Source organism: Homarus americanus, unplaced genomic scaffold, assembly GCF_018991925.1.
Source record: "Homarus americanus isolate GMGI-L3 unplaced genomic scaffold, GMGI_Hamer_2.0 scaffold32583, whole genome shotgun sequence".
NCBI classification, from domain to species: domain Eukaryota; kingdom Metazoa; phylum Arthropoda; class Malacostraca; order Decapoda; family Nephropidae; genus Homarus; species Homarus americanus.
In genome coordinates this window covers 10,584,319-10,604,128 of record NW_024713129.1, presented here as the reverse complement: position 1 = coordinate 10,604,128, position 19,810 = coordinate 10,584,319, and the positions used below count along the sequence as shown (strand labels likewise).

At 42.7% G+C, this 19,810-nt stretch overlaps 1 protein-coding gene across 5 annotated transcripts in view; it reads left to right on the top strand.

Moving 5' to 3' along the window:
* LOC121866933 (uncharacterized protein C1orf112-like) overlaps positions 1-7,807 on the top strand; it is a 72,345-nt gene extending 64,538 nt beyond the window's left edge. For all 5 annotated transcript variants that reach the window (XM_042366695.1, XM_042366712.1, XM_042366704.1 and 2 more), the window contains one exon: positions 7,268-7,807. In XM_042366695.1, the coding sequence (XP_042222629.1) occupies positions 7,268-7,702 (435 nt within the window). In that variant the 3' untranslated portion in view covers positions 7,703-7,807. The remainder of the gene's footprint in view (positions 1-7,267) is intronic.
* The last annotated feature ends 12,003 nt before the right edge of the window (positions 7,808-19,810 follow it).

Here is a 19,810-nt window from a genome sequence, read left to right as displayed (position 1 = left end):
TGGGGTATTTTGAATGACAGATAGTGTCTGGGTGAAGTATATTTTTTTTATTTAGTGAAGATATTTGTTTTAGCTCATAAAATTCATACAAATTACCCGGCCAGAATATAATTTACATTGCTGGAATTCTTACAATATGATGATCATTTTGAATACAAACATCATGGATTTTGCATTAAACATACAAATTTTAGATCTGATGTAATAATTTGGTTTACACAAAGAAAATATTTTATCTTTTGTGCAAAATATATGAAGTTTACATTCAAAATATTCCTTGACCTGCAAGGAATCCAGAAATGTCAATTATATTGTCCTAACTTTAGTCTGAGGTATTATTTATTACTATACCTTAAAATCTAGTGTTTTCACCCAAACATTTCTCAGAGAGAGAGAGAGAGAGAGAGAGAGAGAGAGAGAGAGAGAGAGAGAGAGAGAGAGAGAGAGAGAGAGAGAGAGAGAGAGAGAGAGAGAGAGAGAGAGAGAGAGAGAGAGAGAGAGAGAGAGAGAGAGAGAGAGAGAGAGAGAGAGAGAGAGAGAGAGAGAGAGAGAGAGAGAGAGAGAGAGAGAGAGAGAGAGAGAGAGAGAGAGAGAGAGAGAGAGAGAGAGAGAGAGAGAGAGAGAGAGAGAGAGAGAGAGAGAGAGAGAGAGAGAGAGAGAGAGAGAGAGAGAGAGAGAGAGAGAGAGAGAGAGAGAGAGAGAGAGAGAGAGAGAGAGAGAGAGAGAGAGAGAGAGAGAGAGAGAGAGAGAGAGAGAGAGAGGAGAGAGAGAGAGAGAGAGAGAGAGAGAGAGAGAGAGAGAGAGAGAGAGAGAGAGAGAGAGAGAGAGAGAGAGAGAGAGAGAGAGAGAGAGAGAGAGAGAGAGAGAGAGAGAGAGAGAGAGAGAGAGAGAGAGAGAGAGAGAGAGAGAGAGAGAGAGAGAGAGAGAGAGAGAGAGAGAGAGAGAGAGAGAGAGAGAGAGAGAGAGAGAGAGAGAGAGAGAGAGAGAGAGAGAGAGAGAGAGAGAGAGAGAGAGAGAGAGAGAGAGAGAGAGAGAGAGAGAGAGAGAGAGAGAGAGAGAGAGAGAGAGAGAGAGAGAGAGAGAGAGAGAGAGAGAGAGAGAGAGAGAGAGAGAGAGAGAGAGAGAGAGAGAGAGAGAGAGAGAGAGAGAGAGAGAGAGAGAGAGAGAGAGAGAGAGAGAGAGAGAGAGAGAGAGAGAGAGAGAGAGAGAGAGAGAGAGAGAGAGAGAGAGAGAGAGAGAGAGAGAGAGAGAGAGAGAGAGAGAGAGAGAGAGAGAGAGAGAGAGAGAGAGAGAGAGCATTATTTGAATGGACATTAACCTGGCGACTGTATTTCTCTTAAATATTATTTGTGTATGCATACCATCATAAAATTAAGATGTTATTTTTACCACAACATAGGTATTGTCGGAAAAAGTGGAGTTTGGAGGTAGGGCCAGTCTCTGTTGGAATTAATCCCATATGTTCTGTTATTCCATTTACGCGGTTTTCATTTTACGTGGTACCCCGTGGGTTCAATTGACCGCGTAAATCTGGGTATCACTGTATATATTTTTTTATTATTTTCTTCGTTTTACTATAGGGCCTAGTCCGTAGCCCACCTGAGAACCACCCTATGACCCACCAGTTGAAGACCACTGCGGGCCCTATACTTATTGTACAGGGGCCCTTATGGTTGTGAATATATTATATAATGAAATACTCGGTGTACATTTGAAACAAGGTTATACGCTGGCACTCTGCGCAACAAATTAGTTTCAGTGGGTCCCCAGATACCAGTGGGCCCTAGGCCAATGGCCAATTTAGCCTATTGGTAAATCCGGCTCTGTGTACAGTAGAAATAACCACAGTGAGTTCTGCTATAACGCGTGTTTTGACAACGCGAATTTGCTCGAACGCGATTTATGAATTGAGGAACGATATTTGTAAAACGCGAACTCGTTTGCTCTAACGCGATTCCACTCGAACGGTTGTTGTGGCTTCAGTTCACGTTCGACATCACATGTTCAATTGAGTTATGTGTTTTGTTTGTGAACAATTGCAGAAATAATGTATGTAATATTTATGTATACAGTATACCTATATATTATAAGTAAATTGTAAAATTTTACATAAAAGAGAAAATCAAATTACATAGCGTTTTACACCCGCGCTCTCTCTACATCACACACAGTGTTTACAGTTCACGTTCGACATCACATATTCAATTGATTTATGTGTTTTGTTTGTGAAGAATTGCAGAAATAATTTATGTAATATTTATGTATACAGTAAACCACTCACAAGGTCCTACAGTACCACTAATTATTTTATACTGAAACTTACGTTTGGTAAGCTGGATTAAAATGAAGATTACCGGTATATTAAAATAATAAAAATGTATTATAAACCAGTCTAACATACCGTAATAAACACAGCTGCTATTATCATCCCCCCCTCCCCCATTTGCCAGTGACAAGAAAGGGAAAGTGACCTTGACTGTGACCGCCTGTGGCTATTTTTAGCCATCCTTGTGTTCGGAGGTGGTCAGTAATGCATATCTGTATATTTACTGATCATAATACTTATCTCTTATAAATAATTCATTTAAAATTTATTTTTTTGCAAAGAATATTCAGTAAATGACTGCATTAATTCTTGAAACTGCCGACAGTGGTAAATTTAGGATATAAATAATGAACAGAAGTCACGTCATGGATTCGGAGTTTGGTCCTTAACGATCACCATAAATGTAGCCTCCCTTTTTCGCGAAACACGTATATAAATTAAAGAAAATACTTGCAGTATATTTAATATATTACAGTATATTATATATAAATAAATAAACAAATAAATTCAAATTCCCTTATCATCCTGTGTCATATACAGAAATACTTGAGTCCCTGAGCGAGTACACAAAAAGAAAACGGACATCCTGGAGTGGATAGAGAACGGACATCTCTACTGGGGGACTCAAACGTTTCTCATGTTTTGTGGGCGCTCTAGCATAATATGAATAATATGTAAATTACAATTTATATATATATATATATATATATATATATATATATATATATATATATATATATATATATATATATATATATATATATATATATATATATATATCTTGATAAAATCACACGGGAAAATGGAAACAACGGAGTACCTTAGCTTTCGTCTTTATTCAAGACATCTTCAGTTTTGAACTGACCATCATAAATTTATTTGTCAGTGGCCCAAGGTTAAAAATGCTTTGAAAACCTTTGATCTTGATGTATGATAGTTATTTTGTGGGTCCCTTTTTTCTGACCTGACCTGTCTAGTCACGTCACCACCCTTCTCTTAAGCTCCTCTACGTGTGTGTTGGTGTGCGGATTAGTGGATGTCATCATTATGACCTGACCTTATATTTTTAGGTCACCCTGTATATTTAAGCCTCTCTCTGTCCATGTAACCCAGTTGCCTCTGAAGATGTCTTGAATAAAGACGAAAGCTAAGGTACTCCGTTGTTTCCATTTTCCCGTGTGATTTTATCAAGATCCATCAGATGATATATATATATATATATATATATATATATATATATATATATATATATATATATATATATATATATATATATATATATATATATGTAAATTGTAAAAATTTAAAGAAAAGAGAAAAACTAAATACGTAGCGTTTAAAGTGTACTGTACAGTGTTGTGGCTTGGCTCAATGTTTACAGTTCACGTTCGACATCACTTGTTCAATTGATTTATGTGTTTTGTTTGTGAAGAAATACCTGTACAGTATATGTAAATTGTAAAATTTTAAATAAGAGAGAAAAACAAAATAAGTAGCGTTTAAAGTGTACTGTACATTGTGGCTTGGTGCGGGGTTATGCAGTGTTTACAGTTCACGTTCGACATCACATGTTCAATTGATTTATGTGTTTTGTTTGTGAAGAATTGCAGAAATAATTTATGTAATATTTATGTATACAGTATACCTGTACAGTATATGTAAAATGTAAACTTTTAAATAAGAGAAAAACAAAATACATAGCGTTTTAGACCCGAGCGCTCTGTTTACTCCACACTTTGTTTGAAACACGTGTGAAGTTTTTAAGTGTCCTCAGTGAATTCTGATTACTGTTTCTCCAATTTTGTGACTATGGAAAAGAAGAATATCTCTGGGAAGCACTCTGGTGATCGCATTTCCGGTGGTGATCGTAAAAGAAAGGCTATAACACTTGAAGAAAAGCTTGATGTTTCATGACTCCTCAGCCTCAACATCACCCTTATCCCCCATCAAGTTATATTCATATTTTTTCAAGGTAAAGTGTAACATTTACTGTATGATTTCATTATTAGATATGAATGTAACATTTATTTAGACTGTGCTATCCTTTGTGTTAGGCTAACTACGAAATTTTTTTTCGATTTGGAGTAATCTGCACCTAACCCTATTTTCTCCATAAGCCCTGTTATTTCTATTACACGAATTTCTATAACACGATGTTTTACAAGAACACTACTATCGCGTTATAGCAGAACTACCTGCACTGATATTAAAGAAAAAGTGAGACTGATAATGGAATGCCAATGTATACATACACACTCAAGGAAACAGTCATTTATCTTAAGAATATGTACAAAAGATTCATTATTGTTTATTACTGAATATGTATTTGATTGAATTAATGTTTATATATGTGAAATGAACAATGCAATTCATTAATAATACGTAGAATATTAAAACACACACGAGGAGACAAGACGACATTGTTTTCGTGAATGACGATGGTTCTACATAAGAAACTGAAGAAAATAAGACCCTGGTTGTAGCTGTAGTGAACTTAATTTAAAAAAAAAAATTTAATACCTGTATGTATGTTTTAAGTAATGTTATTTAATGTTAATATATGGAACACTGAAAGTAGCTAACCACTAATGGTAAAGAAATAAAGCGAGACAAATGGGAACGCCAAAGCATGAACAGTTAGTGCTTACATGTGAAAACATATCGTCATTTCTCTACGTATGAATATAAAAGCAACACTTATTTACTGTTCATATATGTTTTAAATAATATTTACGAATGTAAAACAAAAATTCTACTCACCAATGGTGGTAAAGTCTAAAACACAAGGACAGCCAATGAACATTGCGTGAGTTTTTACTTTGATGACGAAGTCATCAGGTTCAACTGGCTGAAGCTGTAGCTTTCCATAAAGCCTTTGCTGAAACTGTTACTGAACCTGAAGTTGATGTTGAAGCTGCTTATGATGCTGAATTTGATGGTGTAGCTGAAGTTGATGGTTTATGCCTTCGAATAATAAAGCTGTGGAAAGAACCTTGCACAACTGTTTTCTTTTCTCATTATACAGTACATCTTTATGTAGAGGTCATTTGCATTTATTTAAATTTTAATGCTTTGTTCTGTTAGTGGATCCACTTCTCATTGCTTGCTCCATATAATATCCACAGACCTCTCACTTTTTTCATATGCAGGTACAGTAGTTTTAACATATCTATTTTCTTGGCTAAGCTCATACACTTTCTATTAGCTTTTGAAACAACACTAACATCACTTGCTCTTGCTGAATAGGGATGCAAAAATGCTGTAAGAAACCCGAGAAAGTTTTTCTCCTGTTCCTGTTACAGATGCGTGAAAACAAAAGGCCCGCCAAGCTCCGACTGTTGTTTACCACTCATTAGCAAGGCAGCTTCTTTTCACAAGGCGCTCTTTATTTTTTTTACAGTATATTTTTTTTTATAATATCAGGATTTAGTTATTATTTATATGAAATTGTAATTTTATATTTTATTTTTAATATATTTTGGTCGTAAATACGGATGAAATAAGGACGTAAATTGAATTGGGTCCTAAATTAACTAAGGTTTTAAATATGAAAAATTGTTGGTCGAACCATTGTTACCGGAGGCTTTACTATATATATATATATATATATATATATATATATATATATATATATATATAGGTATTAGTGTGTGTGGGTGGTTGTTGGAATGTGTGTATGGGTGATGTAGGGTGAGGGTGGTGTTGGAGGGTGATTAGGGGTGTGTGGGTGGTGTTGGAGGGTGTGTTTGTTTGTTTGTGTGGATGGTGTTGGTGGGGTTGTGTGGGTAATGTTGGTGTGTGTAGCACATTGTGAGTAATGTGGGCTGAGTGTGTTGTTGGCGGAAGTGAACCTTTTTGGGGGGGTGAGGGTCGTACAGTCAGTTCTCTAACCCCCCCTCCCCCCTTCCTCATCATGCATGGCTAATTGTGACAGGGAGATGAATTTGTTATCATAATGACCCTGAATAAATTCTCTACAAGACATTTCCAATAAGATATCCTTAAACAAAATATTTTTATATGAGATAATGATGAAAATACCATTCATTTTTAAAAATACGTAAGAAGTGTTGATATCGGATTCAATAAAATCGGTTCTAATTTCCTTAGACACCATTTTTTTTATCAAAATAATCTTGAATACTTTATCTAAAAATTTGGTTCAATAAATATATTAAAAAAAAAATCTAAATGATATGGAAGTGTGTCACAGCAAAGACTGTGTGATATTTTCCAGTAGTAAACGATGCAGCTCGTAGGAGCTGTAGTTATTTACGCAAACACCACAGTACAAGTACAATAGTGTTCATACTGTAAACACAATATTGTATTCTACTGTACTACTATACTGTATATATATTGTACTCACCAGCAGATCCTGTCATCTTTAGCCTAGAGTAGGCAGACACTTCACTCAGCTGACTGTAATACATAACTATAATCACATCTTAACATTTGTGATGTAGGTTGGGTGGGAGATTATTGGGTCATGTTAGTGGGTCTTATGACCCTGAAGATGTCTTAAATGGCTTTATTTTTTACCTTTGAGGTACTGTATATACATAGTACTGTACTGTATTGTATATGAAGGGTACAGGTATTAATAAGCACAATAATGTATCTTTACTAATTAATGAAAAACAAATAAACAATATTGTATCACGAATGAGGCAGTATTTGCTGACAAACAATCAGAGAGAGGCGACTCTTTGTGGGAGTGGGGGGGCTGTAGGAAGATCAGGGAGGAGGTGAGGGTGTCATAGCAAATCTGCTTGTGAGGATTTTATTATACCACGATAATCTTCAAATTTCCATCTTGTTTAGAGTACTTAAGAAACATTCTATGCCAATGTTTTTTTTTTTCTTTTTTTTTTAGGGCCTCATATACTGTAGTTTTATTCAGCTGAAACTCTCCTGATTGTTTGCATTAATATATTTCAGGTTCTGCCAATGTGCCTGACATATTGTGAAAAAGAATTACAGGATCAGGTGACCAACTACTTGCAGCAGGAACCTCATGTATTACCATCTGGTCAGTCAAGGATGTCACTTTTCCAGCAGCAGAATATTACTATTCTGGACATACAGCTTCAAAAAGATTTAAAACTAATTGAAGACATTACTACACCAGAGTTTCCACAGATGCACATGAAAGAGTCTTTATCCCAGGATTTGCCTAACCAGGAACAAAAACCAACCAAAAGACTTAGAGAAGATGAGGATCTTCCCCAAGAAGAAACACCTGAATTAAAAATATTGTTAGAGTCTTTACATTGCTCCTGTAATATGATGAAAACTATTAATGTTACAATAGAAGAGAGAGATACAGTCAGAGCCATCTTACAAGAAATGATGAACATATGGGAGATGGTGTGATGAAAAAAATATTAATTTGTTACAAGTATAGTGTATATTTTACATAGAAAGGACACGTTATGAATTGTAATACAGTAATAAAAAGCATACAATATTGCCTTTGAAGACTACTTTTTACTGTCCTCAATTTATTTTGTCTTCTAAGTAGGATGGATCTAGAAAAATATTTCCTTGAACATTCATGTATAATCTTAGCTAATGGTTATGAAGAAATGGAATGTGGAGACTTCTGTTTTCATGGGAAAACCACCTTTGCCAGCACTGCAGGCAAAGAATGAAGCATCATAATAGGAGACATAGATGCATGGTAGGTGACACAGAAGCATTGGTAGGTGATGCAGGTGGCCAGCTATGCCGAGATTCTCCCAGATAATTTTGTATATCTCGGCATTTCCCGAGTTATACTAATACATTTCGAGATCATATCCATGCCTAGTAATATGAAATTCCGTGTTATTGAAGGTTTACTCTGTGTGTGTGTGTGTGTAAAAATGATAAATACAAGTAATGATATAAAAAACACCAAAAAAGATTCACCCCCAATTTTAGCAGGGAGTATTTAGGAAACTGTTACCAGTTGTTATGTCACCCATTTTTTTATAAGCTCTTCTTTTGTTTGCGACGGAGATGGTGTGTGGATTAGTGGATCCCATATTATTGACCTGATGTTATGTAAGGTCACTCATTGTATTTAAGCCTCCCTCAGTCCCTGTAAATTCAGTGGCCTCTGGAGATGTCTAGAATAAAGGTGAAAGCCACGGTGCTACAGTATACAGTAATACCCAGCTTTACGCGGATCTCGTTTACACGTTTCCACATTTACGCGGTATCCCGCCAGAACTGGAATTCCCACTTTACGCGGTGCATCTACTCATATACGCGGAGAGCGGCTGGCGGTCCTGCCGCGCCGCCATTTTTGGATTCAAACCTCCCGCTATCCCGCCATGTTGGGCACGCTGCATGAGTAGGTTGCGCAGTGGATGCGTCTGTTGCGTTATCTCTGACGTCATATGACGTATTGGACTGTGATTGGGCCACGCATCCTCCCTCCGCCGCTAGCTGTGATTGGTTTAATGTAATATGACGTGCCCTGCCGCGGGAGAGATGAAGCTGCTTGACCTAGCCGCGTCAGTTACACCACTTCCGGCCACACCGTGTATACCGGTATCGTTCCATAAGAATGGCTGCCACCGGACCACCACCACCATAAAAAAACCTTGCATTACCTGGACCCAGCCGCCCTAAGCCAAAGAAGATAAGACGTGCCCTAAGCTACAATGTGAAGTACTGTACAAGATTATCCAAGAGTTGGAGAAAGGAAAAAGACAAGTTGATTTGGCGCGCCAGCATGGCGTGAACGAATCTACGATCCGGACGATAAAGAAGGATGCAGCCAAGATAAAAGAACACATGAACATCACAAAGTCTGCAGGTGCTTCAATGATCAAGTATTATCAGAACAAGGTGCTTCTCAAGACGGAGAATTTACTTGTGAGCAGCTATTTGATTCGTCAGGCAAGACGGAACATGGCGGTCGACACGCGGTCAGTTCAGAAGTACGCACGTGAACTGTACGCAGCAGTGTCACATAAGATGGGAATTGCAGAGCCCAAACCCTTCAATGCTTCCTCTGGGTGGCTGCACAGGTTTAAGAAGAGGAACAAGAATACCAACATTAACATTGGTGGTGAAGAAGCGAGTGCTGACCGTGTTGTGGCTAGGGATTTTCCTCCGTTCGTACGTGAGATTATGGAGGAAGGACAGTACACCGACAACCAGGTGTTCAACATGGACGAATCCAGTCTGTTTTGGAAAAAGCTACCTTCCAAGACCTTCGTTGTCCAGTCTGCCAGCAAGTGTCGGGGCCGGAAGTTGCAGAAGGAGCGCATCACCGTCCTCTTTACCACCAATGCCACCGGTTCCTCTAAACTCAAGTTATCGGTGATCCACACAGCCCACAAGCCACACGCCTACAAGAACATGGACATGACCAAGCTAAATGTCCACTGGCTGACCCAGGGCTGTGGAGTCGAAGACAAAACCTTCGACTCCGACTCCGACTCCTCAAATTTTTTATGCTTCCGACTCCGACTCCGACTCCTTGGCCTATTTGTAACAACTATTTCTACCATCCTGATTGTAATTTGTATGTTGTAACCTGCATAGGTAAAAAGTAAAACACCGTGGCTATACTGCTACAGCTTTATTAATGATCTGGACGATATTTAAGAACTACAAAAAGATGATAGTGTAGTGGATTTCTCCCCTACAAACGCTGTTTGTCGCTGAGTAGCCGACCCCACCAATTCCCCAGTGTATGCCTCGTTGTCTAGGTCAACCAGCGCCGCCATACACCACGGAGCGGGGGTCAACTACTAAGCCACGCCAACCCCCGCTATTTAAGACCTGACCTCGTGGTGATCTCCCTCTTTCTATCTACACCAACCAGCCAGCAACACCTCCTCCGCCTGCCTGGCGGTCCTCGCTCCTCCTCCGCCTGCCTGGTGGTCTCCTCTCCCACTGGTGAGCATGGCGACCCACAAGCTGTCCTTCTCTGAGCGTCCTCACCAACCAGCTCTCTCTACATCACGCTTGTAACCATGCTGCCTTCCCAGCACCAAGCTGCATTGTACATCCAATACAACATGTATATAGAGAGCACATTGTGAATTTCCTTTCTCCATCCCATCCTGAGTGTGAACCAAACAATTTCATACCCCACAAATGATGACCCCCAGAGATTCGCACTCACACAGGATGGAGGAGAAACTGATCACGCTCCCAATCTTCAAGCAACATGGAAGACTGGCTTATCCACACAGAAGCAGCTCTTATCGGCTCTACAGCTACTGTTTCTACACTGCAGGTTAGACACCCTAGAGCAGCACTGCTTCTCTAAGCAGACACCAGCTCCTCTTCCTGCCCCAAGCACCACGTCCTACCAACCCCAGCACACCCGTCCTGTCTCAGACGCCGACCCCGGCCCAGCAGTAACCCCTGACGCGGCCACTGTTCCTGAGTGCAGACCCACACCCCTCTTTTCTCCCTCAGGTGCTCCCTGCTAATGTCCTGCACCCTGATGCTGTCGTGGACCCAGCTGCTGTCACGAGCCCTCATCCGCTTCTGCTGACGCAGCCCCCGCACCTAACACCCGGACCACTCTCACAACAGACGAGCAGAAGTACGGCGCCCTGCTCTGCTCCTTGCCCACTGAAGTCGCCACACAAGTCTCACAGATCATCTCCAACCCTCCAGAGAGCAACAAATTCGCCACTCTGCGGGATGCCTTAAGAACGCATTACCAACGGACCCGCTCCAATATCCTGCAGAACCTATCTTCCATCTCCCTTGGAAACTCAACTCCGGGACATCTCTGGGAAGAGATGTGCAGGGTGAACTCCCGGTACACAGACAGACTTCCTGACTCTATCCTGCGCCAGCTTCACGCACAAAAGCTACCCACAGAAGTAAGCAACATCCTGTCCGCAGTAGATTACTCTACGACACCAGAGCTATATGCAACCGCGGCAGACAGAATTTTCAACCAGTGCACTGCTGCACCCCTTGCTGCCACGGTCACACCAGTACCTCCCACCGAACTTGCAAGCCGGGTCAACACACCTCAGCCGAGCAATACCTCACAAGATATCAAGGACCTGTTACAAACCTTGAACCGCAGGATGGACACCATTGAGCAGTTCTGCTCCTCCTTACCCGCTGCTGTGCCAGTTCCTGACTCACGCACCACACCCTACAACTTCCGACACACAGCAGCCAGCACCCAGCACAACAAATATACCCTCTGCTGGTATCACCAGACTTTCGGCCGCAATGCTCGAAACTGTGAGCCCTATTGCACCTATTCGGGAAACGGCAACACCAGAGGCTGGTAGACGCCTCAGCCCCCGTCCCTTCAGGCGTCTCATTACTGTACGTCACCGACCGCACCTCTGGCAAGAAGTTCCTCATCGACACAGGTTCATCGGTAAGCCTCATCCCTCCCTCACTACAAGACAAGTCAAAGCAACCCTCTTATGACCTGTTCGCTGCCAACGGTACCCCCATCGCCTCCTACGGCGTACTCACCCTCACTTTAGACCTCGGTCTGCCCAAGACTCTGCGTTGGTTATTCGTGATAGCAGACGTGTCTCAACCCATCCTTGGTTTCGACTTCCTCACCTTCCACAAGCTCGGCGTCAAACCAAGTCATCTATGCCTCATCCATGAGCCTACAGCACGCAAGATCCAGGGTTCTCGTGCCAGACACACCGACACTATCACCTGTCTTGCGCCTTCCAACGAGTTCTCCTCCCTACTCAACGAATTCAAGGAGCTTTTCTCACCCCGAGTCTCCCTACCCCCACCACCTACGTCGGGAATTTTCCACCACATCGAAACCAAAGGACCACCAGTCTTTTCACGCCCTCGCCGCCTGCGCCCTGAGCTCCTGTACACAGCCAAAGTAGAATTCAACAAACTACTGCAAGATGGCATCATTCGCCCTTCAAGGAGTCCCTGGGCATCGCCTCTTCACATGGTTCCTAAGCAAACGCCCGGCGAGTGGAGGGTGTGTGGCGACTACAGAGCCCTGAATTTCGTCACCAAACCTGACAGGTACCCTATTCCGCATGTCCAGGACTTTCACCACAAACTTCATGGCAAGACTATCTTCTCGAAGATCGACTTGGAGCGTGCCTTCCACCAGATCCCAGTAGCACCGGCAGATACCCAGAAGACAGCCATCACCACTCCATTTGGACTCTTCGAGTACACTTTCATGAGTTTTGGCTTACGCAATGCAGCACAGACTTTCCAGAGGTACATGGACCACATGCTTCGCGACCTCGACTTTGTCACTGTCTACATTGACGACATCCTCGTCGCATCTTCGACGCCTGCCGAGCACCGCCACCACCTACAACTCCTTCTCCAACGCCTGCAGAACAACAACATGAAAGTTCATCCTGCTAAGTGCGTCTTTGGAACCTCGGCCATCGATTTCCTCGGTCACAGAGTCTCGCCCAGTGGCATACAACCCCTACCACAGAAGATAACCGCGATTAGGGAGTTTCCCAAACCTGAAACGGTGAAGAAACTCCGAGAATTCCTGGGTTTAGTCAACTACTACCACCATTTCATTGACAAAGCTGCCACCGTCCTAGCCCCCCTACACGACTTTCTCAAGGGACGCCCAAAGAAGTCTCACAAGCCTCTCGTGTGGACTCAAGAGGCTGCCACGGCATTCACAACTGTCAAACAGCACATTACACGCCTCACCCTCCTGGCCCACCCTGCACTTAACACCACACCTCCTCCTCCGCCTGCCTGGCGGTCCTCGCTCCCGCCGGCGAGCATGGCGACCCACAGGCTGGTCCTCCTCTGAGCATCCTCACCAACCAGCTCTCTCTACATCACGCTTGTAACCATGCTGCCTTCCCAGCACCAAGCTGCATTGTACATCTAATACAACATGTATATAGAGAGCACATTGTGAGTTTCCTTTCTCCATCCCATCCTGAGTGTGAACCAAACAATCCCATACCCCACAAATGATGACCCCCGGAGATTCGCACTCACACAGGATGGAGGAGAAACTGATCACGCTCCCAGTCTTCAAGCAACATGGAAGACTGGCTTATCCACACAGAAGCAGCTCTTATCGGCTCTACAGCTACTGTCTCTACACTGCAGGTTAGACACCCTAGAGCAGCACTGCTTCTCTAAGCAGACACCAGCTCCTCTTCCTGCCCCAAGCACCACGTCCTACCAACCCCAGCACACCCGTCCTGTCTCAGACGCCGACCCCGGCCCAGCAGTAACCCCTGACTCGGCCACTGTTCCTGAGTGCAGACCCACACCCCTCTTTTCTCCCTCAGGTACTCCCTGCTAATGTCCTGCACCCTGATGCTGTCGTGGACCCAGCTGCTGTCACGAGCCCTCATCCGCTTCTGCTAACGCAGCCCCTGCTCCTGACCCAGGCCCACACACCCCAGCAGGCGCATCTGACGACTCTGTACCTGCCGTGAGGGAAGCACAACATTCATCGCCTCCACACACCCTTTTTCTCCCTCTCTTCTCCCACAGATAGTGTGTATATAGACAGTTGCATCCAGCGACCGGCTCATCCACGCCATCGCCGTTGTCTCACATGAGGCATGTACCGCCCGTTCTGCCTCACATGTGCTAAGCAACCCTGCAGACAACAAGTCTCCTACACCGCCTGGAGGGAAGGGGGAGTATTGTAGTGGATTTCTCCCCTACAAACGCTGTTTGTCGCTGAGTAGCCGACCCCACCAATTCCCCAGTGTATGCCTCGTTGTCTAGGTCAACCAGCGCCGCCATACACCACGGAGCGGGGGTCAACTACTAAGCCACGCCAACCCCCGCTATTTAAGACCTGACCTCGTGGTGATCTCCCTCTTTCTATCTACACCAACCAGCCAGCAACACCTCCTCCGCCTGCCTGGCGGTCCTCGCTCCTCCTCCGCCTGCCTGGTGGTCTCCTCTCCCACTGGCGAGCATGGCGACCCACAAGCTGTCCTCCTGTGAGCATCCTCACCAACCAGCTCTCTCTACATCACGCTTGTAACCATGCTGCCTTCCCAGCACCAAGCTGCATTGTACATCCAATACAACATGTATATAGAGAGCACATCGTGAGTTTCCTTTCTCCATCCCGTCCTGAGTGTGAACCAAACAATCTCATACCCCACAAATGATGACCCCTGGAGATTCGCACTCACACAGGATGGAGGAGAAACTGATCACGCTCCCAGTCTTCAAGCAACATGGAAGACTGGCTTATCCACACAGAAGCAGCTCTTATCGGCTCTACAGCTACTGTCTCTACACTGCAGGTTAGACACCCTAGAGCAGCACTGCTTCTCTAAGCAGGCACCAGCTCCTCTTCCTGCCCCAAGCACCACGTCCTACCAACCCCAGCACACCCGTCCTGTCTCAGAAGCCGACCCCGGCCCAGCAGTAACCCCTGACGCGGCCACTGTTCCTGAGTGCAGACCCACACCCATCTTTTCTCCCTCAGGTACTCCCTGCTAATGTCCTGCACCCTGATGCTGTCGTGGACCCAGCTGCTGTCACGAGCCCTCATCCGCTTCTGCTGACGCAGCCCCTGCTCCTGACCCAGGCCCACACACCCCAGCAGGCGCATCTGACGACTCTGTACCTGCCGTGTGGGAAGCACAACATTCATCGCCTCCACACACCCTTTTTCTCCCTCTCTTCTCCCACAGATAGTGTGTATATAGACAGTTGTATCCAGCGACCGGCTCATCCACGCCATCGCCGTTGTCTCACATGAGGCATGTACCGCCCGTTCTGCCTCACATGTGCTAAGCAACCCTGCAGACAACAAGTCTCCTACACCGCCTGGAGGGAAGGGGGAGTATTGTAGTGGATTTCTCCCCTACAAACGCTGTTTGTCGCTGCCTAGCCGACCCCACCAATTCCCCAGTGTATGCCTCGTGGTCTAGGTCAACCAGCGCCGCCATACACCACGGAGCGGGGGTCAACTGCTAAGCCACGCCTACCCCCGCTATTTAAGACCTGACCTCGTGGTGATCTGTCTCTCTTTCTACCTACACCAACCAGCCAGCAACACCTCCTCCGCCTGCCTGGCGGTCCTCTGTCCCGCTGGCGAGCATGGCGACCCACAAGCTGTTCTTCTCTGAGCACCCTCACCAACCAGCTCTCTCTACATCACGCTTGTAACCATGCTGCCTTCCCAGCACCAAGCTGCATTGTACATCCAATACAACATGTATATAGAGAGCACATTGTGAGTTTCCTTTCTCCATCCCATCCTGAGTGTGAACCAAACATCTGAACCCCACAAATGGTGACCCCCGGAGATTCGCACTCACACAGGAAGGAGGAGAAACTGATCACGCTCCCAGTCTTCAAGCAACATGGAAGACTGGCTTATCCACCCAGAAGCAGCTCTCATCGGCTCTACAACTACTGTTTCTACACCGCAGGTTAGACACCCTAGAGCAGCACTGCTACTCTAAGCAGACACCAGCTCCACTTCCTGCCCCAAGCACCACGTCCTACCGACCCCAGCACACCCGTCCTGCCTCAGACGCCGACCCCGGCCCAGCAGTAACCCCTGCCGCCCTTGATGCGGCCTCTGTTCCTGAGTGCGGACACACACACCCCTCTTTTCTCCCCCAGGTACTCCCTGCTAATGTCCTGCACCCTGCTGCTGTCGTGGACCCAGCTGCTGTCACGAGCCCTCATCCACTTCTGCTGACACAGCCCCTGCTCCTGACCCAGGCCCACACACCCCAGCAGGCGCATCTGACGACTCTGTACCTGCCGTGAGGGAAGCACAGCATTCATCGCCTCCACACACCCTTATTCTCCCTCTCTACTCCCACAGATATTGTGTATCTAGACAGTTGTCCCCAGCGACCGGCTCATCCACGCCATCGCCGTTGTCTCACATGAGGCACGCACCGCCCGTTCTGCCTCACATGTGCTATGCAACCCTGCAGACAACAAGTCTCCTACACAGCCTGGAGGGAAGGGGGAGTATTGTAGTGGAATTCTCCCCTACAAACGCTGTTTGTCGCTGCCTAGCCGACCCCACCAATTCCCCAGTGTATGCCTCGTGGTCTAGGTCAACCAGCGCCGCCATACACCACGGAGCGGGGGTCAACTGCTAAGCCACGCCTACCCCCGCTATTTAAGACCTGACCTCGTGGTGATCTGCCTCTCCTTCTACCTACACCAACCAGCCAGCAACACCTCCTCCGCCTGCCTGGCGGTCCTCGCTCCCGCTGGCGAGCATGGCGACCCACAAGCTGTCCTTCTCTGAGCGTCCTCACCAACCAGCTCTCTCTACATCACGCTTGTAACCATGCTGCCTTCCCAGCACCAAGCTGCATTGTACATCCAATACAACATGTATATAGAGAGCACATTGTGAGTTTCCTTTCTCCATCCCATCCTGAGTGTGAACCAAACAATTTCATACCCCACAATAGGCTTGACTTTCAAAGTTTCAATCAAAAGAAAAATAAATTTATTAAGAATTCAAGATATTAACTAGAAAACACTATTTACATGTATATCTAAAAGTTCGATCTCAGCATATGAATTTTGTTTAAGCTCATAATCTGATGTGGATCTAAATGATGATCCTACAATTCCTTTTAAAGTAAAGTTATATATTTATGTACATTAAAGAAATGAATACCTTATTAAGGAAAATGGATAAACCTTACGTGATTAAGTTATTAAATTAAATTTGCCTTAATCTCACCAAAAACAGGTTGTAGCTAATTGTTTTGTAGCTGAGAGCCTCTGTGCAGTTTTCAACGAAACAAAATTTGATATAATTCAAAATTTCAAATGGTAAAGAAGAGACTATCGTCCAAAATTATAGTGCTATACTGTGCCTGCTACAATAAATTCATAATAATGCTTATAAAATGGAAATAAATTCTTTTAATAATTTAAGAAAATTAATGGGATCAGTGGAATCACTGCAATGAATATGCCTGAGTTCATATATTTGTTCTTAGGAACAGAATAGCTTCAGTTGGAGTCGGAGTCGGAGTCTGGACAATTTTACCGACTCCGACTCCACAAGCCGAAATTTCCTCCGACTCCTCGACTCCGACTCCGACTCCACAGCCCTGATAGGTACTCCTGAATGTGCTGCTTAAGGATCTGTTAACCAAAATTTGATATCTTGATTATAACTTGTTCAAATAGCTTTTAGAAAATGTTCAAATGATTTTTAGAATATTTTAATTCCTTTTGCAATGCTAATTACTCGCCACTTGTGGGTTTTCGAGGTCATTTCTTGGTGCTTGTGTATTATTCTGGATGTACTTAAATAGTTAGGCACATTAATTTTTAGTTCAGAGAAAAAAAGTATTTTGGCCAAAAATCCTTTAAGGCTTTAGACTTACAATTTTTGTCATTTCGGCCAAAAAATGGATTTTGTTCAAAATTTCAGTATAGGTACTCCTGAATGTGCTGCTTCAGGATCTGTTAACCAAAATTTGATATCTTGATTATAACTTGTTCAAATGGTTTTTAGAAAATGTTCAAATGATTTTTAGAATATTTTAATTACTTTTGCAATGCTAATTACTCGCCACTTATGGGTTTTCGAGGTCATTTCTTGGTGCTTGTGTATTATTCTGGATGTACTTAAATAGTTAGGCACATTAAATTTTAGTTCAGAGAGAAAAAGTATTTTTGGCCAAAAATCCTTTAAGGCTTTAGACTTACAATTTTTGTCATTTCGGCCAAAAAATGGATTTTGTTCAAAATTTCAGTATAGGTACTCCTGAATGTGCTGCTTAAGGATCTGTTAACCAAAATTTGATATCTTGATTATAACTTGTTCAAATGGCTTTTAGAAAATGTTCAAATGATTTTTAGAATATTTTAATTACTTTTGCAATGCTAATTACTCGCCACTTATGGGTTTTCGAGGTCATTTCTTGGTGCTTGTGTATTATTCTGGATGTACTTAAATAGTTAGGCACATTAAATTTTAGCTCGGAGAGAAAAAGTATTTTTGGCCAAAAATCCTTTAAGGCTTTAGACTTACAATTTTTGTCATTTCGGCCAAAAAATGGATTTTGTTCAAAATTTCAGTATAGGTACTCCTGAATGTGCTGCTTCAGGATCTGTTAACCAAAATTTGATATCTTGATTATAACTTGTTCAAATGGCTTTTAGAAAATGTTCAAATGATTTTTAGAATATTTTAATTACTTTTGCAATGCTAATTACTCGCCACTTATGGGTTTTCGAGGTCATTTCTTGGTGCTTGTGTATTATTCTGGATGTACTTAAATAGTTAGGCACATTAAATTTTAGTTCAGAGAGAGAAAGTATTTTTGGCCAAAAATCCTTTAAGGCTTTAGACTTACAATTTTTGTCATTTCGGCCAAAAAATGGATTTTGTTCAAAATTTCAGTATAGGTACTCCTGAATGTGCTGCTTAAGGATCTGTTAACCAAAATTTTATATCTTGATTATAACTTGTTCAAATGGCTTTTAGAAAATGTTCAAATGATTTTTAGAATATTTTAATTACTTTTGCAATGCTAATTACTCGCCACTTATGGGTTTTCGAGGTCATTTCTTGGTGCTTGTGTATTATTCTGGATGTACTTAAATAGTTAGGCACATTAAATTTTAGTTCAGAGAAAAAAAGTATTTCTGGCCAAAAATCCTTTAAGGCTTTAGACTTACAATTTTTGTCATTTCGGCCAAAAAATGGATTTTGTTCAAAATTTCAGTATAGGTACTCCTGAATGTGCTGCTTAAGGATCTGTTAACCAAAATTTGATATCTTGATTATAACTTGTTCAAATGGCTTTTAGAAAATGTTCAAATGATTTTTAGAATATTTTAATTACTTTTGCAATGCTAATTACTCGCCACTTATGGGTTTTCGAGGTCATTTCTTGGTGCTTGTGTATTATTCTGGATGTACTTAAATAGTTAGGCACATTAAATTTTAGTTCAGAGAGAAAACGTATTTTTGGCCAAAAATCCTTTAAGGCTTTAGACTTACAATTTTTGTCATTTCGGCCAAAAAATGGATTTTGTTCAAAATTTCAGTATAGGTACTCCTAAATGTGCTGCTTCAGGATCTGTTAACCAAAATTTGATATCTTGATTATAACTTGTTCAAATGGCTTTTAGAAATTGTTCAAATGATTTTTAGAATATTTTAATTACTTTTGCAATGCTAATTACTCGCCACTTATGGGTTTTCGAGGTCATTTCTTGGTGCTTGTGTATTATTCTGGATGTACTTAAATAGTTAGGCACATTAAATTTTAGTTCAGAGAGAAAACGTATTTTTGGCCAAAAATCCTTTAAGGCTATAGACTTACAATTTTCGTCATTTCGGCCAAAAAATGGATTTTGTTCAAAATTTCAGTATAGGTACTCCTGAATGTGCTGCTTAAGGATCTGTTAACCAAAATTTGATATCTTGATTATAACTTGTTCAAATGGCTTTTAGAAAATGTTCAAATGATTTTTAGAATATTTTAATTACTTTTGCAATGCTAATTACTCGCCACTTATGGGTTTTCGAGGTCATTTCTTGGT